This window comes from Peromyscus leucopus, chromosome 17, assembly GCF_004664715.2.
Source record: "Peromyscus leucopus breed LL Stock chromosome 17, UCI_PerLeu_2.1, whole genome shotgun sequence".
Lineage (NCBI taxonomy): Eukaryota > Metazoa > Chordata > Mammalia > Rodentia > Cricetidae > Peromyscus > Peromyscus leucopus.
Genome location: NC_051077.1, coordinates 25,714,680 through 25,737,304, shown reverse-complemented (window position 1 = coordinate 25,737,304; position 22,625 = coordinate 25,714,680). Strand labels below are relative to the sequence as shown.

Genomic DNA, 22,625 nt, shown 5'->3' with positions numbered 1-22,625 from the left:
TTAAAGGCGTATGTCTCCAATACTGGCTGTATCCCTGAACACACAGAGATCTATGGGATTAAAGGCGTGTACCACCACCGCCACGCTCTTTCTATGGCTCTAATAGCTCTGATCCCGGGCAACTTTATTTATTAACATACAATCAAAATCACATCTCAGTACAAATAGAATACCACCACAATCATATCCCTGATTCTGGGCTTGGGTGGTAGCTGGATTTGTCCACCAGGTTTCCCATCATCGATATTCACCTGGATGAGCCCTCCAGCACTGCCTCAGCTAGCTCGCCCAATGCAGCCTGCAGTGAGGAGCTGGGCAAGTTCTCCTGCTCTCAGGCCCTTGCGTCCGGCTCATTGGCACTCATCCACCAGGGCCAGCTCTACTGTTTTGCCCAGGCGAGGTACAGGGCCCGCTCTCCCGATCCCTGTAGGGAGCATGGGGAGTCGAGTTTGGCTCTCTTGCTCTCCACACCCTCAGGGCCAGCTCACCTGCATGCCAGCCAACAGGGTCAGCTCTAGTGTTGTGCTCAGACAGGCTGCAGAGCCTGCTCTGCCAGATGCTGTGGCCAGTGAGGGACGGGCAGGGCCAGCTCTCTCACGCTCATGACCCTGGGACCGGCTCTCTCTGCCTGCTGCAGGTGGCAAGGGACGAGGGGGAAGGGTGTCTGGCCCTCACCCATGCCACCATGTGGCAGATGGGTGGGAGGGAAGTCTGCTCTCATGCCCTCAAGGGATGCTGGCTCACCTGCAACCCGGCCACCAGGGTCAGCTCTACTATGCTGCCCAGGTGAGGTGCAGGGCCCGCTCTCCCACCACCACAGGTGGTGAGGGGTGAGGGTGGGGTCTTCTCTCCCTTGTGCAGATAGTTTTATAAAAAGCCAATAACCAAAAGTTAGGATTTGCGGGAGATTTTGAAATTGTTCACATAGATTTGTGGGCATCATGCACAAGAGCCATCAATCAGAAAGCCATTTACAGCTAATTTTGAAATTTAGAGGAGAGCCTTGTCTACCTTGAGTCTCCCAGGTTACCTTGGGAGAAACAAAATCTGAAGGCCTTAGTGCTGGATAACTACCATCTCCAACCCACCACCCCTCATGCACTGGTGTCCCGCTATCCTGTGCAGCATATAACAACTCCACATTACCCTTTATCAATGGTGTGTGTTTTTTCACTCTGTGAATCAACTCACTGAGGTCTGGAAAGTCAGAAATGCCTATTGGTCACAGAGTCCGGGTCCCACTCTTCTTGGTTAGTTTTTTCTTTTTTCTTTTTTCTTTTCCCCCAGCAACACCTTTGAAAGCAGGTTAGACCCATACTTTGCCCTGAAAGTGTATCGTGATAGGACTTCATGGAGTAATATTGGGCAGCAATCATGGGGAAGGCCCTGTCTGTGGTTCCGGATGGGTACAGGAGAAGTGACAGAAAGTTATCAGTTGCGCACTGAAGAAAGGCATACAAGAACCAGCACTACAAGCAGATGGCTGGTTCCCGGGTGGCCAGAGAGACCAAGAGGAGGCCCCAAAGCAGGCAAGGCACATTGGACACAAGCACCCCTATTCCCCTCATAAGTGACGCAGAGGAGGGGAACCCTGGAGGAAAGTGAGTCACACAACTAGAGAAAGGGGCCCTCCCTTTTTCCTGTTTGCCCTTTGCTGCTGCTATCTCTTACATGGTACAGAGTCTGCCTGGATTTCCACGTGAGCCGTACCTCCCACACTTTCCCTTGTCCTTCTTCTGTTTGTAGAAGAAACAAATCTCCTGAAAGCCAGGGAAGTTTGGTGTCCAGAATATACAGGACAATAGTAGTAGGCTGATTTCAGGAGCAGGCTCCAGTGGCAACCTGCTATGTGAATGTGTGTGTGTGTGTGTGTGTGTGTGTGTGTGTGTGTGTGTGTGTATTTTTACTCTTTTTTTTTTTTTTAAAGTTTTCCAGGCAGGGCTTCTCTGTATAAGAGCCCTGCTGTCCTGGAACTCTGTAGACCAGGCTGGTATCAACTCACAGAGATGAGTTGCCTGCTGCCTTTGCCTCCCAAGTGCTGGGATTAAAGGTGTGGGCCATCACCGCCCAGCTTCATATTTAACATTTTTAATCCTAGACAAATCATGTGTTTTTAAAGGTGTGTGTGTGTGTGTGTGTGTGTGTGTGTGTGTGTGTGTGTGTGTGTGTAGATAGTGTGTGGGGAGGGTTGGTGCTGAAGATAAACTCTAACCATTATATTCTGTTTTGAACTTCTAGCGTGTCTTCAAGGAATCTATAATTAGGTTTGAGTCCGCTGGTAATAACAATAGGAACATATATCACACATTTAAACAGCTGAGCACAGGGCCAGGCACTTCACATGTTATATTTAATTCCATAGGGGAAGTACCAGTGTTGTCTCTATTTTAGAAGTGAGGAAAAATGTGAGCGACCTTTGCAAACCACACAGTAGGCAACTAACCGGAGTGCCAGAATTGGAACCGGTACTCTGGCTTTATTCTATGGAGGTGCTTGTGTTCTCCAGCGTTGAAGATACTGTCAGTTGTCCCCCCATGAGAAGCGTGCTACTCATATATTAAAAAGAAGGCCGCTCTGTATCTCTTCCAAGAATACTGACATTGTCAGGCCGTGGCTGTGTCGTGTTTTCTTCCATAACAACATTCATCAGTCAGCAAAGGGAAATCTGTCTCCATGAGATGGAAATAATCAGTCCAGCTGCCCCCCCTTACCCCCTTACAGAAATCCCCGGGGACTGATTAAGTATGGCCTCACTTCCTCTCTGCCGGGGTAACTGCCAAAGGGCCTGAGATTAGTATGATTCTGTTTTCCCAAGGTCAGACTTGACCACACAGTGGTGCCTCTTCTAGACGGCGTCCAAATGATTGTTTCTTGTGCAGCGACTTTTCCTTGCTCAAATAGCTGTGATTTAGATGGGCAGGGTGGGGCAGGGAGCCCCGATTTTCCTGCTTTGGCCTTGGCCTAATAATCTCAGGGCTTATGCATCTCTGAGTAAAAGTGCCAACTTCTATCTTTAACACAGATTTAGACTGTAGAAATAATTTTGGAGAAGCCCGTGCCTTTCTTTTTTTATGTCTAAACGCTTTTTTTTTTCTTACCTCCTTGTGATGCTAAGGATTGAATGCAGGCAGTTGTGCATGCTACAAACAGAACATTATCACTGAGCTACATCTGTAGCCCATGGTTTTGCAGGGAGAGGCTCTTGTTGTACAGCCCAGGCTGGCTTTGAACATCTCGTTAACCCAGGCTAGTCTTGAACGCCCTATCCTCCTACCACAGCTTCCTGAACGACAGGCTATCATGTGTCCACCATGTACATATATAGATATTTTGAGACAGGGTCTCCCTCTGTAAATCTGGCTGTCCTGGAACTCACTCTATAGACCATTCTGGCCTCTAATTCACATAGATCCACCTGCCTCTGACTCCCAAATGCTGGGGATTAAAGCCATGTACCACTATGCCCTTCTCTAGCTAAATTTCTTAAGCTAGATTGCCGGGGCTGGCTTTTAAAGCTAGCAAGCTTATGTACTTACAAGTGTACATCAAGCATCTCTCTTCTATGTGTGCTTGCTTAATCATGCACAAGCTTTTAAAACTCAGCTAATGGGATGTTTAAAAGCACGGACCAAAATGATAGATTTTCTAAGCCAAGAATAGTAGGTAGTGCACACCTTGAATTCCACCCAGCACTCCAGAGACAGGGGCAGGCAGATCTCTTTAAATTCAAGGACAACCAGAGCTCCAGGGTGAGACCCGGTCTGGGGACTCAGGGGATGGGTGGGTGAATTTTTCTCTTCAAGTAGTAACTCCTTTAAAACAACTACTCTTGACAACTACGAGGAAACTCACGGTCACTCACTCTTAAACCTGGAGGTCCTTCTGCTTTTGTTAGTTGTCAGATGAACTGAAAGCAGTGGACTTCTGGCAAAGGAGCAAGAGAAAGGCAGACTGAGGATAGGCAGGAGCCAGCACAGGTGACCCTGGAGCCCCTCCATGCCATGAGAAGCCAGGGAAAATCTACAGCCTAAAATTGGGTGAGGACCTTATTCCGCCACCACCCACATACAGTATGTCCCAGTAGACGACAAGGAGCACTCTGAGAGCCCTAATACAGTGCCTACCTGTGCATCCTTCTAAAAAATAATTCAGGGGACTCTCCACCAAATCGCTGCTTCCCTAAGAGCCCAGGCCGTTGATCCAAACTAAAGCCATTTGTGTGAGTGGGAAGTGTAGCCCAGCTGTTGGACACAGCACTGTAAACAGCAGGTCTCTGCACAGCTGCAGGGTGATGTCACCTTTTGGGGCCGGTCCTGCCCTTTGGTTGTTGGAAGCAACAGGACTGAACCATTCGCTCCCCCATCAGATCTCCCCCCCGCTTCTCTCTCTCTTTCCGGTTCTCCCGCCCCCCCCCTCCCCATCTGTTCCCTCTTCACCAAGCTCATAGGAGCCAGCAAAGCTGCACACTGTTTGGGCTACTGGTTCTTGTGTGTTTAAACAGAGCAAACAGCCCTATCCGGTGGTTAATGGGAGAGGATTTCTGTATATCCAATCTGATTTTAAACACCGACATACTGTAACTATGTGTTCAAACTGACAGTAGTCGGATTATAAGCAGATGTGTGAAAATCTGGCAGGTGTCACATATAAAAGCCCTGTGTACCCACAGTAGATGCAGGCTCCTTTAGAGCAATGGGGTTCACCAAGACACTCGTGTGCTATGTGTGCCGAGACGCCCGTGTGCCAAGACAATTGTGTGCAAGATGCTTGTATCTGGTGTGAGTTCTTGGATGAGCTTGGTCATGTTTGCTTGTTATTTGCTGATGTATGAAATTGTAAAAACAGGACTTCCCTCACTAGAAACTGATCTCTTCATTGATTGGCTACAAAGCACTTTTATAGACCTTTTTCCATATAAAGGTCTAATGTGAGGCACACAAGGGACCTCATGGAAAGGCTTCCTTCTCATTTTTCCATGTTGGAATGTAAGTGTGAAGAGTGTGTTTTACAGTATTTAATCCCAAATGGTTTCTGTGATGACCCCTGTCATCTGGCTTCCCTCCCCCATTTTGGCTCTTCCCTCCAACATTTCTGCTTTGTGGATTGGTTTGATTCTGATTTTTGTCTGTCCATGGTTTTGTTTGTTTTGAGATAGTTTTGCTCTGTAGCCCAGGCTGGCCTCAAACTTATAGATCCCCATGCTTCAGGCTCCTGGTGCTGGGATGGCAGGCCTGCAGCACACACTGCCACAGCTGGCTCTTCTTTGGATTTTTTAGTACCCAAGGCACTGTTTAGATACAGATCATGTGGGAATATAAAGCTCTCCGTCTTCAGAGTAGAATTTTGTTAATGTTATCTGTAAGTGACTCTACTTAAAAATCCATTGTGCAAATCAAAATTGTAATGTACCACCTCACACTTGCTCACATGCATTAAGTGAATATTCTATATATTTTCTTTAAAATAAAAAAGTGAGATTAATATAACTATCATTTCCCCCATTCCCTTTCCTCTATCCAAACCTTTCTATATGCTATCTCCTTATATCATGTTTTTTTTTTTTTTTAAATATGTTTTGGTGAGGATATGGAGAAAAGAAATCTTGCCCATATATGGAAGAAGGGGGCTTACCGAGGTGGGAGATAATGCTAGCAATAATCAAAACGCATTATGTGTGTGTGTGTGTGAAATTACAGAGAGAAAAGATTTTTATCTTGGTTCACAGTTTTGAAGGTCTCAGCCCACGGATCTCTTGACTCCATTCTTTTTGGCCATCATGGCAGGGAGAACACAGGGTTGAGGAAACCGTTTGCCTCATGGCTGGGAAAACAAAGTAAAGAAGGGACAGCATCCTGATGTCCCTGGCAGGGGTGTGCCCCACTGACCTAAGGTCCACCACCTTCCAGTGACACTGCGGGCCTCTAGCACATGGGCCTTTGATGGATATTTCTTATTGGAACTACAGTGCTGATCACAGGATAAGTGATGTTGTGTCTATGCAATGGTGGGTAAATGCTGTTGTATCTATGCAGTGGTGGGTAAATGCTGTGCATTTCACACATTGAGCAAATTTAAAGGCTCGTCCCTTTTACGTCCTTTTCAGTTGCTGCTTCAAGCACCTGTGAGAAGCTAGAAAAGGCTAGGAATGACTTACAAACAGCATATGAAGGATTTGTCCAGAAACTAAACCAGCAACACCAGACAGACCGGACAGAACTGGAGAACCGGCTGAAGGAATTCTACACGGTGGAGTGTGAGAAGCTTCAGAACATCTACATCGAGGAGGCAGAAAAGTATAAAACTCAACTGCAGGAGCAGGTCTGTGCCCCACCGGGCTGCTCTGGGCATGGCTGGCTGCTTGAGTTCTACATGCTGTCTGTTTCTTAATGAGTTATCCCTTGCTTTTTAATTTAATTGGGGAAAGCTTTGGGGATTTTTATGATGAAACAGTGTTGAGTTAGAGAAGGGGGAAGTAGTCTGGCACTGTGGTACAAACCTGTAATCCCAACACTTGGAAAGCTGAAGCAGAAGGATCAAGGCCTACCTTGGCTGCAGAGAAAATTCAAAATTCAACGTGGCTAACTTAGTAAGTCCTGGCTCAAAATAAAAACTAAAAACAGGGCCAAATATGTCCTCTGTGATACCAAAGTGATGAGTTCCTGGATTCAGTCCCCAGGGTGGAAAAAAAAATGTGTGTAATCCCATCTAGCTACCTGGAGAGGTTGAGGCGATTTAGTAAGACTGTCTTAAAATAAAGAGAGGGCCAGAGCTCAGAGATGCAGCAAGAGCTTGCAAAGCATGTCCAAGGTTCTGGTCCAACCCTACTAGTACCTAAATAAAAAAAAATTAAAAAAAATAATAATTCTCTTTTGAAGAAGGGATATAAAAACCTCCAAAAACAATCCCCTTGGAAACACCTTGATGTTTACCTACTGAACCACTGGCTTGTAATTTTTTTTTAAATGCCTTTTTAATAACCCATTAGTATTAGTAAACTTTGATTTTCCCCGTTCTCTATTTGGCTTCATTTTTTATTTAGTGATATGTCTAGTTCCTACAATGCGCCAGGCGTGTGCTAGGGACTGAGATTGGAGCGGCAGGTGTGGGGCTGAGGGGAGCCCGTGAAGCACAGCTCCACTCCCTGTGATGGACTCCGCCATTACCATCAGCAAACCCGGCAGAGCTTGGACCCTCTTTGTTTCTGGGGCGGATGGAGTGGAGCTGTGGGCGGGGCGGGTCCAGAGTGGCACCCGTGTGAGACGCCCGTTAGACAGATGAAAGCACATGAATGAAATCCCTTGTGTGCGCTCCTTGATTCAGCTCGGCACTTCGGTTCTTATTGGTAAATTATCGTTCTGTTTGTTCCCCACAGTTCGACAACTTAAGCGCCGCCCATGAAACCACTAAGCTGGAGATCGAAGCGAGCCACTCAGAGAAAGTAGAATTGCTGAAGAAAACCTATGAGACCTCCATTTCAGGCAAGGGTGCCCCATGACACTTCAGTAGAGATGTCATGGGAATGCATCGTATTTACGAAAACGGAAGTGATTTGTAGCTATCCTTTGCACAGAATGCTTGGCGGGCCTCTTGGCTTCTTTGTGCACTGTTCATTGTTAGTGGGTACCCTTTCAGCTTAAGGATGCAAGTAATGGTTATACATTATACATGCCAGACCTTTAGGAAACAGGACGAACTTCCAAAGATTGCAAAGGCCGATTTGGTGCTGGTGGTCAGTGGTAGTTGCTACTTTCGGTCCTGGGAAGGTCAGGGTGTCAGTTGCTAGCATAGTGCTGTAAAGCATCCATGCCTGAGCGCTCTTGCACACCACAGCTGTGGCGCGGTCCAGGTGCCGTTTGATGGACAAGGACAAGATGTGCTGTTGTGACCCCACTGTCATCAGAAAGCTTGAAGTCAAAAGGAAGGACCAAGAAGCCTTTTTTTTTTCTTCAGTACAAAGTCAGCTGTGCAATGGGGTGTGTCCACCATGAACCAGCTGCAGCTCACAGAGTAGCGTAGCAGGGAGATGTACGGCTGTACTGGCTGTGCGACCTTTAGGGAAGCACTTCTCCAGAGATGGAGCTGTGTGGAATCAGAGATAGGATAGACGAAAGTGACTGGCTTACATGCACATTCAGTAAACATTGTTTGAATTTTAGATTTCTGTTTTCTTCTGGAAGAGCAAATTGAAAGGAAGACAGCCCCTGCCCCCCTAGACCAGAAATCAAAAACCTGTCTTTTGAGACCCTACCTTTCATTCTGAGACTTTGAAGGTTTTCTTGGCCTCTAGTAGGCATCAGAGTTTCTGGTCATTGAACCAGAAATCTCTGCCCTACCTAGTAAAGTCGTTCTGAGAAGACATTGCTTAATTTATAGAATCGCATCTTAATGAATGGAAAGGAACAAAATTTGTACATCATCAGCTTGCACAGATTTATACATCAGGTTGTGGAGTCGTAATCTCATAGGGTGATACAACCTTAACAAAACACAAAAACAAAGCCCTCTCCTTTCCAGAGATCAAGAAAAGCCATGAAATGGAAAAGAAGTCGCTTGAGAATCTACTTAATGAGAAGCAGCAGTCACTGGAGGTGAGTCCTCCTTCCTGGGGCTGTCAGATGGTGTGGACTTGGCCTCTGCGGATGGACCTTTGACCCTTTCCTGGTATCTGATGCTCCACGTGTTACTGTTTGTGTCTTAGAAACAAATCAATGATCTGAAGAGTGAAAACGACGCTTTGAATGAAAAGTTGAAGTCGGAGGAACAAAAGCGAATATCAAGAGAGAAGGCGAATTCAGTAAGTTGTGTCTTCCTCGGTTGCTACTGGATTTTCTTCTGCTCACTTGCCGTTTCAACTCAATTCTTTAGCAGCTAGAGACATAATTGTGGTTTAGAGTCTTCTTCGTGCTTGCCGTGTTTTATTTTAACTGTACAAAATGATTTTGTTCACTGATTTTTTTTTTTAAACAACTCCCCAAATTATACACAGATCCAAATCCAGAAGTCTAAGCAACTACCTACAGGAAACTGAGAAAAATCTGAAACTAGAAAAGTTTTTGTTTAAAAAAAATGCCTTACTATGATATGATTACACGACCATAAACTTTAGTATTATATTATAGCATATTTGTGACATTGTGTGTTAGTCACTGGTATCTAATTCCAGAATGTTTTTTTATTTTCCTCAAATGTATATGTGGAGATTTATCTAAGGTTCCCAAAAGCCATATTTAAAAGGACCACATGGAGTTTTATTTTTGAAGAACCTGGAATTGAAGATACATGGGTGGTCTCTGATCTGACCCTTCTGGGTCTGGGACCTCTCCTGCCCTTTACAAAGCAGATTATTTGACCCATATTTCCTCTTTTTGTGAAGTAAAGACTTTGAAGAGTGAGATAAAGTAAATCAAATCTCTGATTCTCCCTCAGGATTCCTCCGGAAGGAAGCTACTGCCCCAGGAGGTAGTTTTGATCACCTAAACCACTGAATCCTCAGAAACTTGCATTTAACATCTGGCCAGTAGGTCAGATATAGCTGATTTGTATCAAATTGCCAGGTGTTCAGTTGAATTTTCATCAGTTAAACAAGGGCTGGGGTGTGGGGTTGCCCCACTTTCATGAGTGTCCATTTGGGAGACTGTGTATGTTCTGTGGTAGTGTTATGACTGTCCGAGAGGTATGGCCAGGCCAGCATAACCATGAGGAAAGCCCAGAGACTCAGGACATTATCACTGAATAAATGCCATTTCCCAGAGCCCTGCATGTGTACTGTCTTGGCCTGTGTTTCTCCTCAGAGACTGACTTTGCTTAGAGAAAACTCCTGTTGCCTTTTCTCCCTCCAGACCCCAGTTTAGGACTGGAGAGAGGCCCATCTCTAACCAGAGCTCTGTTTTCATGTTGTAAACAATGGATTTCTTGTTTCTAATAAGAGATTTGATGCAAGCAGCATCTATCCCTATTAAATGACTAAGGAAAAAATAAAATGTATGTTGTCGATATTATGACCAAAGTCTTCTCGGTCAAAATGGTCTTAACTCTTCTTTTTTATTTCTTTGAAACTGAGTAAGCCAGGTATGGTGACTCATCCCTGTCATTCTGGCACTGGGGAGGCTGAGACAAGAGGGTGGCCACAAATTAAAGGCCAGACTGTGCTGTGTGAGTCCAGTTCAGCCTGGGCTATAGAATTAGAACCTGTCTCAAAGAAAAAAAAAAAAGACAAAAATGAAAAGAAACATACATTTAGCAGACATGGCAGTGTATACTTGTAATCCTAGCAGTGGGAAGTGGAGGCAGGAGGATTACTGTGAATACCAAGTCAGTCTAGGTTTCATAGCATGACCCTGCCTGTGTCCCAAAAAGAAAAAAAAAGGCAAAAATAAGTCACTAACTACTTGCATAAATCTAATCAGAGATTCTGTATACCAAGAGGTTGGACTGTGTAATAATATGTGAAATAAATCAGAGCCATTATCTTGGTGTGTTTTCTCCAGAAAAACCCTCAGGTCATGTATCTGGAGCAAGAACTGGAAAGCCTGAAAGCTGTGTTGGAGATCAAGAATGAGAAGCTGCATCAGCAGGACGTGAAGCTGATGAAGATGGAGAAGCTGGTAGGCCTCCTCCAGGATGGTGGATTGGCCACCTCCCATGTGGGGCGCGGGGTGTTGCCTGGGATCTAGGGACTCGGCTCACAGCTTTAGAGCTGTGCAGCTGAGCTAACTTGTACTTAACGGTATTTGGAATGCACAGAAAGTGTCAGAGTTGCCCTGTCTCTTCCAGATCTATTACAAGTTGATTAACTGCTGCCTTCTAGAACACTAATTTTTTTTTTTTAAGGAAGACATATGAAGCAGGAATTAGTTTTGGAAAAGCTATCACAAACCAGGCTCACAATTCAATAGTCTGTGAATCTTCACTGGCCTAAGGAAAATTAATTTTTTTTTAATTTTAATTTTTAGTATTTTAATGCACCACCCACCCTGGACAGGAGAGACAAGTGGACATATTAATTAATCTCATTGGCACAATATAATCTAGTAGAATGCCTTATCTTTTTAAGAATTAGAGGATGATTAAAAAAAAAAAAAAAAAAAGCTTTGTGTGTTGAAGATTTAGCCTCATCGGAAAATCGCAAGCATTGTTGAAAACCGGGATCATCAGAATTTGAACCTTCTCACCTGCATTTGAGGGCGTGCCTATGGTACTGTAGCTTGGCCAGCCTGAACACAGGGTGCGCCATTCAGGACAGGAACCACGCTGGCAGGGTGGTTACCTGCTTAAGTGCCCCTGGCTGCTGCCAACTGTCAGCCAGCATCCAGTGCTTCTCCTCTCCCCTCCACTCAGTTGTGGGCGACTTACCACTCGATGAAGAAATGTCTCATTCAATCCTAGACCAGCCTGGAGAACAGGGGACCCACTGGGCACTTTTGTCTGTTCGACTTTTTGTTTGTTCAGTGTTTGGGGACTTGGCTCAGTTTGGTGTTTTGTTTCCTAGAGATAATTAACTGGTTTTTCAAGGGAGGTAAGGCTGAAGTGAACTTAGAGGAACTCACCTCACCTTGTCAGGAAATGTGGTGGTAGCAGGGAAAGGCTTTGTTTTTTTTTTTTTTTTTAATCCACCAGGGCATTTTAATTGGCCGTAATGAAGAATGAAATTATGCCGTTTGCAGAAGTAATGGATGGAATTGGAGATGATCCTGTTAAGTGAAATAAGCCAGACCCAGAAAGACAAATACCATTTTCTCTCATATGTGGAGCCTAGATGATAAGCATGTATATACATATGGCACGAGAGCCGGGGGTCCATATTGGAAGAGCATGAGGCCTAGCAAGGGGGGACAGGAATGAGCGGTAGAGATATGGTCAAAGTACATGAACCCCGAGAAGAAAAATGCCATTATAAAGCTCATTACTGTGTACAATGAAACATGTTCCAATAATTTTTAAAGGAAATACATATGTAGTGGCCAAAGGGGTGGGTGGGTGGAAGGATCCATTTTTAGCAGTCAGAATGGATGTGCCTTAGTTAGTTTCCTTGTGTTGACTGTGCAGCAGACTTCTAAAACCTGGGACTTGGGCCCATTGCTGTGGTCAGCTTGGGGCTCAGCTGGGACTGAAGGGTCACGAGGGTCTCACTCCCACGATGATGAGTGGGTAGGCCGAGGCCGGTGGGTTCCGGGGCCCCTGGGATAGGTGGCTTCACAGGGATGACTGGGGTGTTTCTCTTTGTGGGCATGGAGACATGTGCGGCAGAACAGGTAGCAAATCTGACACAAAAGCACCATCGACAACCTTCCCATCAGTAATGTCCTGTCAACCCTAAAGTCTCGAGACAAAGGTGCGCAGGTGAGGGTCACTGCAGTTGATCTGAGTGCAGTCACAGTAAAGCACCCCGAGATTCAACGCTTCAGTCAATGACAGTGACATGAGGGCAGACCAGGCCTATAACAACAACTCAGCCACCGCTCCCTATGAATGGACCCAGAGTGTCGCCCAGCTTCAGTTCTGATATGCATGATCCGGCAGGGTTCACGATGGCTCCTCTTGCCCACCGTGAAGCATGACATCTCCTGAGCTACTAAGGAGATCTCCAAACTGACATATTTTTAACTCCAGCCCAGTTCTAGTTTGAGAGCATACATCTATCATGTAGAGGTCAGAATGGTAGCAGCAGATACTTACAGCTGGGACTCTTCACCTCTGCCCATCACTGGAGGTACCAGAAGTACAGGAAATGGTTTTTTTTTTTTTTTTCTCTTTAAGGAATGCAAGAAACTCCTAGTTGTTAATAGGCCCAACCCAGCACACATAGCACGTCATGCCAAAGGTCACCCTGTGACACCTGCTCAGCAGGTTGGCAGCGATGACTCAGGACACCCTGTTAATAATTCGTTGCTCCATCTTCCGTTCATGCTTCTGAACTTATCAGAAGATCTCAGGTGATAAAATCCTCTGCTATAAAAGTACAAACATATCTTAATTTCTTTTGAGCCGTGATAGTTCTGTTTTATGTCCTGACCAGGAGGCATCCTAACAGCATCAGTCAGCGTCACACTGTTGTTCATATAGGAGGACAGGTTGCTATGACAATGGGTACACTCAGTGCCACTGCCACGTCGTGTGCTTAGGAGTTTCCAGGCCTTTGATGAAGTTAGAACACTTAGTGTATCAGGGTCTTTTAAAGGAACAGAGCTGATACAGTACACATTAAAGGAGAATTTGCTGGCCTGGCTTACACCGATGAGCTCAGAGTAGTCCAGCAATGGCTGCTGGAGAGCCTGAGAACCTGGGAATTATTCAACCCACAAGACTAGGTGCCTCCTCTGCAGTTCCCTCCTGGTGCCAAAGGCTGACGGGATTGATTCCTGGAGAGCCTTTGATCATCAGTCCGCACTGGATGCCTGAAGAAGCTGACTCTAATTAGAGATAGAATCAGCAGCAGCAGTAGAGTAGATAAACTCCCAGCACGAATGAGGGTCAAGCAAGAAAAAGAAAAAAAAAAAAAGAGAAAGCAGCTTATCCTTGGGTGTGAGCCACTACCAGATGGTGCCACTGCCCACATTTAGGCAATCAAGCCAATACTCCAGAGGCATGCCCACAGGTGAGCCTGATGAAGACGGCATTCATCGAGGCTTTCTTCCCAGATAATTCTAGGTGGTGTCAAGTGGGCAAACTAACCAACGCACTTAGCATGAGGACACTGCCTAAGAAAGCAAGCTTTGAGAGCTGGTTCTGCCAGCAGTTTGCTCTATGACAGCAAAGGTTGAGTTTTTACCTCTATAAAACAAAGCATTGGTAGAGTATTTTAAAGCCAGTTGCCACTGTTTTTAATTCCAAGCTATCCCAGTTTGTGGTTTTATCTTGAATGCTTTATTCTAATTGTTTCAAGGTGTTTCCTCTCCCTCTACCCCACCCCCTTTTTTGCTCTGTAAATGTTTTTCTAGAAAGTTATTTCATCTGACTGGCTTATCCTGAATGTTTTCTGGGCTTGAGGATGTCTTAAAAACAAGAATTCCACCTAGACACTGTAATCCAAGCCAATGAGCCATAGTAGGCTGCCAGAGCAGGGACTTGGGGTTAAATTTGGCCCCAAGTTTATTTTGAGCTGTGATGTCACCTCCCAAACAAGTAATAAACCATACTTTAGTACAGTGAGTGGGGATTTAATTAGCTGGCCACTATGTTCAGTGATTAAATGCCTTTGTGGGTCTTACCCTTTAATCTCTCAACTGATCAGTTTGTGAGAGTGAAGGTTGGGAGACCAGCAGGACCTCAACCCGCGCAAGGAGGTCATTATTTCTTCTGATGTGCTACAGAGCCTTGCTGCACGGCCTCTTCACATGTCAGCACACTACTACGGTTCCCCTCACTCAGTCTTTTGACGGCATCCTGGATCAGGAATATGCCTTAGGAAGTGAGGGAATTTATTTATTCATTTGTTTATGACTCTAACCTTTGTTTACCTCAAGGTGGACAACAACACGGCATTGGTTGACAAACTGAAGCGATTCCAGCAAGAAAACGAGGAATTAAAAGCTCGAATGGACAAACACATGGCAATCTCGAGGTAAAACTACAAGAGTCTGTCTTCCCTTCTTTCATGCTCGAACATCGGCTGCTCCCGTCTGGACACGCTCTACTGGATACCTTCCAGGCATCGAGTGAAGCAGATAGAGAGGCACTGGTTTCCCTCTGAAAGTAGCAGTTTAGGCTTCTACCAAAGTGGCCTAGACGGTCTCCCCGACCTAGAGCTCACAAACCTGTAGTGATGGCTTTCAGAGAGAGAGAGAGAGAGATCACAAATGTGAATAGAAAATAGCCCTTGCATTAAGACAGGAATGAAATAAGCCATAGCCTTGTGCAAGTGCCCCACTGCTTCCTGGGAAATTGCTCAAAAGCTAGAGCTGCCAATTATTACTAATAGGATTATTTATTTGGGTCAGGCTTATGCTTCTGGTATTTGGGAGTTTTATTTTCCTTTTAGTAGTGCATAGACCTGAGCCAGGGACCTCTCACATGTTAGACAGGCCCTCTACCACCCACCTATTTGCTTCCCTGCAGTATTTGGGTTTCTTGGCTTTAAAGAAACCTATGACCCCGGGCTAGATCCTACTCTCCCAGAGTAGGTTTCTTGCACCTTCATGTTTAAACTGGAAGAGTTTTTTTGACTTGGGTTCCACATGGTCTTTGGGTTTTTATTTTCAAGGCAACTTTCCACGGAGCAGGCCGCCCTGCAGGAGTCCCTGGAGAAGGAGTCAAAGGTCAACAAGAGACTCTCCATGGAGAATGAGGAGCTGCTGTGGAAGCTGCACAATGGGGACCTGTGCAGCCCCAAGCGATCTCCCACGTCCTCGGCCATCCCTTTCCAGTCCCCCAGGAATTCCGGGTCCTTCTCCAGCCCCAGCATCTCACCCAGATGACGCTTCCTGAACTCGGGAGAGTCTCCGAAGGCACCGAGCGAGGTGTGTGGTTCTGCAGGACGGACCCTCTCGTGGGAAGAAGAGCTGAATTCGCTTTCTGGAATTTCCACAGGAGAACTGGAAAGCAGCCACCACCCTATCGGCTACTTACGAGTCGGACGCTCCGGAGGATGACTTTTTAACTTGGTCCAAAAGCCTCCTCCAAAAATAGATTTTTTTTTTTTTGAATTGATATGGACGTAGTTGCACAAAGCACTTAAGGACGAGGGAACCTTGTTCTTTTGCCTTCCTTCACCTAAGCATAAGGGGAAACTCTCAGGGGCCTATTAAGAAAAAAGATTTATAACCTTTATAATATTCTTCACCAGAGACACCTTCTTGTGATTTTTTTTTTTCCCAGTCTGACTGTGGGCGGAGGTATGTGTGATGGAAATGGGTGTGCTGGTGTGTCACGTGACTGTCACAGTCCTCTCTGCTGTGTATTAAAAGTCAACGGCTGACTATGGCTGGTCCTGTATTAATCAAGTTGTGGTCGGTGTACATGTGTCAACAAAAGCCATAGGAGAGAAAGCAGTGGTTGCTTGTGTGACTACCAAGTCCTCAGCACTGGGGACACGGCAGGGCTTGGGTATGACAGGAAGAGCCTTTTGGTTTGTTGATGTCTGTACATTTCTGTTAGCTTTTCAGTGTTCAGTTTTGTCAGTTGAAACCAGTTTGATTTTTTTTTTTCCTGTAGATTTTTTATGAGCCTAACTCCTATGCTCCGATCCATTTTCTCAGGCTACGAGCTAATTTTTCTAAACACACATCTGTATAAAGAAGAAGAGGGCAGTACCCATGGTGGTTGCTGCCTTATTTTCACCTTGAATCTAAGCTATCTTCAGAGGTCAACCTTCGTCTTCTCTCCCCATTGTCTGCACCTACCTTTCCTTGCTCCACCTAGGGCCACAGAGGCAAGCCTTCTACCTCTTAGTCCCCCAATACAGAGTGCTGTTCCGGAGCCAGCTTATCTTTGAGGTGCTGATCCAATAAGCTACCATCCGGATCGGAGAGTACAAATTTTGGAAATCCTTAGGGAAGTCAGTAAAGATGGCCTTCAGCATGTACTGATGGCCAGAAGCACCTTGTGAAACCAACACTTCCTGTTGAATAGATCAAGAGCCCGAGTGGTTGATGCTGACTTGAGGGCCCCTTTGGGCAGTCCTCCCGTCACTGGAATGTAACAGAAAGGTCGTCCAAAGAGTGAGAAATGTGGCTTATGCAACTCCTTCACAGTGCATTTGAATTTCTTCCCAAAATTTCATTTACCCCCTCCCCAGACTAAGACGTGGTGAAAGGTAGAAGGATCGCTGTGGCTGCTCACCTCCACTTCCCAGCTTTTGTCAGCATTGTGATGTCAGTCAGTATTTACTAACCCGTGTTCAGTGGCGGATCTAATAACCCTAGAGTTAGGACAGATTCAGAATACTAGAGGTGGATATTAGAGTCATCATGGGCCTGTACACTGCGTAGCTCATGGATATTCATGCCGCATGCTTTCTATTAGTGGTTGTGTTCAATGAAGTCTCTAATCGCCAATAGTTTATGATGTATGTAACCTTCCATGTTTGCTTCTGATAAATAGAATGTAGCTTCACTGCCACCTCCTGGAATATCTCTGCACCCAGTCCCAAGTTGTGCCCAATGACATTAGCCAAAGTTGGGTTTATCATTTATGCTGTAGTTACAGTCAAAGTTCATGCGATTCCCTGTCCTCCTCCATACCATTTAGGTGTCTGGAAAGTCAATCTTACAGCAGTTAAAATACCTTTCAGAGGTTAGAAGACAAGAGAGAAGATAGGAAACAAAAGAGAGAGCTTTTACATTTTGTTTTTAAACAATGTTTTTCGTAGGACACAAAACTTGACACATCGTAAAAAAAATGTGGATGTGTGAAAATCTGTAGTTTATAGTGATGGAAAGTGTATTTTACTTTGATCAAATAAATAATGCTGAAATATTCAATATGAGAATGGCAGCCTCTGGCATACTTCACTCTTGAAAGCATTAGGCTATGTTCTATACACCCTTCTCAACTCTCATTAGTTAAGACAGTTCCCCATGCTATTTTACAGAACTCCCAACCCTGTAAAATTGTTGTGGGCTGAAATGGATTTGCAGAACTTGAGTTCAAGATTAAGCTTTTCCAAATTCGAATACTGAATTTTGGCTAGTTTAAATAATTTCTACTGTATGGCAAAAGAAAATTGGAACAGCTGTGGTCTTAAGTACTTCTGAAGACAGGTCTAGCTAAAGTTGAATCTTTCTTAACCTGTTCATCTATGTTATGTGAAAGACTGAATTGTTTAAGGAATTTAAAAATTAGTACTTTCGGTGTGGCAATTTAATGTAAAAATGTGATTTTTGATACCTTTATAAATTAACTCATTAGCTTTGATAAAGTGACATATCTAAGCATTTGAATCTCGAGTTGTTGCTTGTGAGTAAGCAGTTGAACTTGGTTCAAACAGAATACGAGGTACTAACACAAAAATTGCTGTGAGGTCCTTCTGGATGCACAACAGACAACTCATCTCATTTTTTTTTTTTTTATAAAATCTTGCTCATTTAATAGAAATGATTGTACAAAGTTTTTGACATGTTTTCTTGGTATAAAAATTAGAAACATGGCTGTAAGTAATCAAAATACAAAGTTAACACTTCTATTAATAGACTGACTTCCTTTTAATTTGGATGTCTGACCCACAGGCTGGCCCTTGGTGTTGGCCTCCCACAAAGCACTCATCTCAAATGTTGTGTAGACAGATGGCTTCCCCATCGGTTCATTATACTTCTCTTTCCAAGTCAGGAAAACTCAACAGTGGTAGCTACTGTAGTCTGCCCTCGGAGATTCTGAGCCGTGCATATGTAATAGCCTGCATCAATGGTCTCAAAGTCTTCAATGGTAATGACACTCTGGGAGATTCTTGTGGTGTGGCCCAGGCCTCTGTGGATCAGTCTCCAGGTGTCTTGAATGGTCACAGGCCTTTCGTCCTGTTTAAAGATGGCACACAGACTGAAGCCAGAGGGACAAACTGCTTTACTCCCTCCCATCCACCCGACCCATTCTCGAATACAAAGCACATGCTCACTGAAGACCAGTTTGTATGCTGAGCTTATAGGCTTTTTCTTTTTTTTTTTTTAACTGTATACTCATTCAAGGCTGCATTTTTTTTTCTCCAAGTGGGGTCTTGAATTTCAGGATGCTGTTCTGTGGTTTCTTTCTGCTCTTTAGAGATGTAGAATGGATTATTTGGGGCCTCTAAGGGGAACTGGTCTTAAGTATAAATAGGCAGAATTTTTTCCATTGTATCATCACATTGCCAACTTTCACTGCCAAGTGTTCTAAGGTCAAAAGCCCAAAAGCACTGTCTGGGCAGGTACAGAAGAACTCCCTGTGCCTCTGATTTGGGACAGGCAGGAATGCGATTAGGCTAGTGTTCCTTGAGACTACAGAGGGAGGCAAGCTGTACCAAGGAAAGGTAAGATCATGCTCTGGACAACAATGCATGCCTATTCTAGATGAGTGTCACCTTTAAGATCCGTTTCAGGCAGCTACAGTGATAAGAACAGTGTTTTCTAAATTCACTCAATAAAGGTAATCATAATATTACCAACTTAACAGTTTTTCTCATAAAAATAACAGCAACATAAAAGGTCATTCTATTGAAAAGCAAGAATGTTTTTTAAATACATTGTCACACTTAGACAAACAACCTAGCATCAGATTGTAGTCTCTGGGGACCATTATTTTCCACTCCTCACAGGCTTAGCGCAGAGCATTGGCTACCTAGTGTATCTTGGGAGACGACATCTCTGGCAACAAAGTTGGTAGCGACTTTCTCAGTGAGCCAAACCTGCACCGAGGCTGAGGACACCGCTGCCGACGTTCTTTTTTAGAAGTCTATTTTTAAGTGGTGCTGACCTCACGGCACCTTGTGAATGGGGCCTATGTTGATATGCCCACTTGAAAGACTGTCTGCTGGCAGATTTCACAGGCCTTGTGTGAGGATTCATGGCCTGCTGTTACTTCCCTTTTCCCACCCACAGCTCTGAAGCTTCATGTAGTGTGAAGGATCCCTGGAGGGGGTTAGAGTGGCCCGTAGTGGACCTAGAAGATGAGAGTGTGAAGTTCAGAAGTGTCTGTTCCCTTTCCTGCTCCTGAGTCGGAGCAGTGAAAAATCACACATCAAAAGGCATCTTGAATGAAATAGAGTCATCCCCTTTCTTTTTTTCTGGAAAACAGTATATTTTGAAGCAGACCGGAGCATCTTAGGCAAACATTCCCTGGCTCCCACCTAGTCCTAAACCTTGCACTTAAAGCACGGTCGGTCTCTGAGTGATGAAAAACTACAGATGCTGGCTGAGGCTGGGGCGTGGCACTTACCTTCTGCCCGGGAAAGATCCACCTGAATTCGACCTCAACATCAGGCTCCCCCAGGACAGTGCAGAGCACACTGATGTCATCCCCACCATTCACTTTGTTGGAGGAGGCCAAGATGGTGGTGGATGGAGGACCACTAGGAACTGCAAGCAAAGCAGGAAGAAAGAATCACACTGATCCCATAACTCTGATGTTCAAGAAAAGCATGCACTCTCTTTGAAGAGAGGAAACCTGCCTTTTCTATGGCTTCAGAGAGCCAACACTAGCATACACCCCCTAAGAGTGCTTTAGAAGCTGCCTCTGCCTCTCTCTACCTTGGTAGTCCAGAAGAGGGGTAGTCATTCAGAATCCAAGCTCCCCACCCCCATGCTTGTGGCTGGGGAAGGAGCTAACAAGTTGATCCAGGTCATGTGAAAGATATAAAGGGTGAGGAACGATACTTGTGGAAAGGGTAAGTGAAGGCAGCCTGGCTGGGTGGAGGTGGGCACACAGGTATGTGACACCCATCCTCTGAGGAGTCCCAAATATCCCAGTGAGAAGTATTTGCAGGATAACACAGGTGCTGCCTGTGTTGGCTGGATCCTTATAACATCTCAGAAACTTTTCATTGTTTTGGTGGCCACTCAAGGAGTAATTTTCATGGCAGCCTTAAGCAAGGAGATATGCTAGGAACTAGGACCACGGGAGCAAACCAGACAGATGGACTGAGCTCTTAGAGCCTACACCCCAGCAGAGTACGCAGACACGAGGTGGGCAACTGTAATGGTTCATTGAAAAGAGTAGCCCAGAGTGAGCTGCAAGCTAGCCTAGACGGAGGCAGGCAGGCGGTGGAACTTAAGTCCCAGCACCGAGCTTAAAAGACACAGGAAGGTTCCTGAGCAGTCTGTGAGGTAAGATGAGGTGGGCCAGAGCTGTGAAGTCAGCCATGCGAGGCCCATCAGGACTTTGTGTCTCTATAGGTAAGAACTTGCTAAATGTATGGATTGAAACTGTAGCTAGCAACCATACAGAAAACGACTGGAAAACGAGGTGGGCATATGGGAGAAAGGTATTCTTCTTACTGGCCAGAGATGATAGTTTGAGTCATTGGATCAGGGATAAAAACAGGAAGATCTGAAAGGGCCGCAATGAAGGGCAGGAGGAGGACAGGCTAGACTTCTGTTGTGACCATTCACGCTAGGTGAATGAACAACTCTCCTTGAGGTGGAGGGCACAGGTGAACCATGCCTACAGGGTCATGTTGAGCCCACTGATGGCCATGGATTGGCATGGTGAGGGTCCTCTGCATCATCTGAGTACAGATGCTACTTGGACACATGGTTCTTACCTCCTAGACCTGGAGCACACATGCACATTTAGGAAATAAATTATTAGTGCACAGCTATGGGTCGAGATGAGCAGTCCACCAAGAGATCCAAGAAAGGAGGTCACCTTAGATACTCCCATGCTGTGAGATGTCTTTCTGTGTGCTGTGAATGTGTTGCTCTGATTGGTTGATAAATAAAGCTGCATTGGCCTATGGCAGGGCAGGTTAAGGCTAGGTGGTACATTTGAACTGAAGACAAGGTGAAGGGTGGAGGCTGGGCAGGTGTTGGGGGGGACACCAGGATGTCCAAGGAGCAACAAGATGCCCGCAAACCAGCAATGCTATGGCCACATGGCGACATATAGTTTAATAGAAATTGGTTAAGTAATATAAGCCTCTATCAGAAGAATTACAGTCCAAGAGGAATCACCCCCTTTCCTCCATTTTGGGGAACAGAGTGAGGCACTCTCTACAGGAAGTCATGGAAGGGCGGTGTTATATGGCTGTGTATAATGAAGAGATCTGCTCATTAGCCCATCCCTGTGCCATCAGAAAAGCCTTGGAACAGGTGTGAGAATGGTAGGCTGAAGGAGGAGAGCCTGTGTTGGGAGCTGGGGATGAGACCTTATAATCCCTACATCGCACCAGTTGTGGCTGTCTACGTGTTCACGATGCGACTGATGGAGTGGAATGGAGGTGTCTAGTGAACAGGCCAAAGACTTCAGGTAGACACTGATGTCACCCTGAAAATGCAATGGCCAGAAAAATGTTAAAGGAATGGCAGGGAGCAGAAGGGAAGGAGAAAGCCAGTGGAACCAGAGCCAGCACAGTGGAGGAACAGAGGTCCCTCAGAGAGTGACGAAACAAGGGACAGAAGTAGAATTGGGCACAAACAGGATGCCATCCTCAAGGTGGGAAGTGGATGATGATGCTAGGAGATACTTGGTTAAGACAGAAAAGTTGATGAGTCCTAAGGGGAGACTGTGATACAAGGGACTTGACAATCAAATACAGAGGTGGGAAGGATCTGGAGTGGGGGACAGAGGGGATGGGTCAAGGGAGCTGAATGCTCTAGAAATGCCATAGAGAATCCTGTAGAACACCATCCTGTGTCTTTGTATTTTCCTCCCAACCAGCAGGCAGCACCGATCTCGGTCGGAGGAAGAAGGCAGACTGACTTACCCTCTACGTAGAGCAGCTGATACTTGACAGAGATCTGAGACTGGCCCCCAGCTTCGGCTTTGCAGTAGACTACACCCTGGTGGTCAGAATGAGGCTGCAGGTAGACAAAGCCTCTCTTCAGGTCATAGATAATGTCTGTCCCATTGGTGGGTATTTCTTTGGCGGGAAACTCTCTGTGGAGCGTGACTTTGGCTGACACCACTGTCACTCGACAAGGAACCACGGCCTGTCTGTCCGGGTTCAGGTAGACAACATCAAAGTAACTGGGAGAAGGTACAAACAGCTCTCCTTTCTCTGCAGA

At 45.4% G+C, this 22,625-nt stretch overlaps 2 protein-coding genes across 8 annotated transcripts in view; one reads left to right on the top strand and one right to left on the bottom strand.

Annotated features, from left to right (window-relative positions):
• The window catches only part of Mtus1 (microtubule associated scaffold protein 1), a 146,371-nt gene extending 128,949 nt beyond the window's left edge, over window positions 1-17,422 (top strand). For 4 of the 7 annotated variants that reach the window (XM_037211692.1, XM_028872347.2, XM_028872349.2 and 1 more), the window contains 7 exons: window positions 6,104-6,318; window positions 7,373-7,478; window positions 8,515-8,588; window positions 8,699-8,794; window positions 10,488-10,604; window positions 14,463-14,560; window positions 15,200-17,422. In XM_037211692.1, coding sequence (XP_037067587.1) covers window positions 6,104-6,318; window positions 7,373-7,478; window positions 8,515-8,588; window positions 8,699-8,794; window positions 10,488-10,604; window positions 14,463-14,560; window positions 15,200-15,413 — 920 coding nt within the window. In that variant the 3' untranslated portion in view covers window positions 15,414-17,422. The remainder of the gene's footprint in view (window positions 1-6,103; window positions 6,319-7,372; window positions 7,479-8,514; window positions 8,589-8,698; window positions 8,795-10,487; window positions 10,605-14,462; window positions 14,561-15,199) is intronic. The other 3 variants (XM_037211691.1, XM_028872346.2, XM_028872352.2) reach the window with 1 other exon arrangement.
• Window positions 16,143-22,625, bottom strand: part of Pdgfrl (platelet derived growth factor receptor like) — a 64,792-nt gene continuing 58,309 nt past the window's right edge. Inside the window, exons 4-6 of the mRNA XM_028872353.2 lie at window positions 22,325-22,618; window positions 19,840-19,979; window positions 16,143-18,446 (exon numbers count right to left, since the gene is read on the bottom strand). Coding sequence (XP_028728186.1) covers window positions 18,258-18,446; window positions 19,840-19,979; window positions 22,325-22,618 — 623 coding nt within the window. The 3' untranslated portion in view covers window positions 16,143-18,257. The remainder of the gene's footprint in view (window positions 18,447-19,839; window positions 19,980-22,324; window positions 22,619-22,625) is intronic.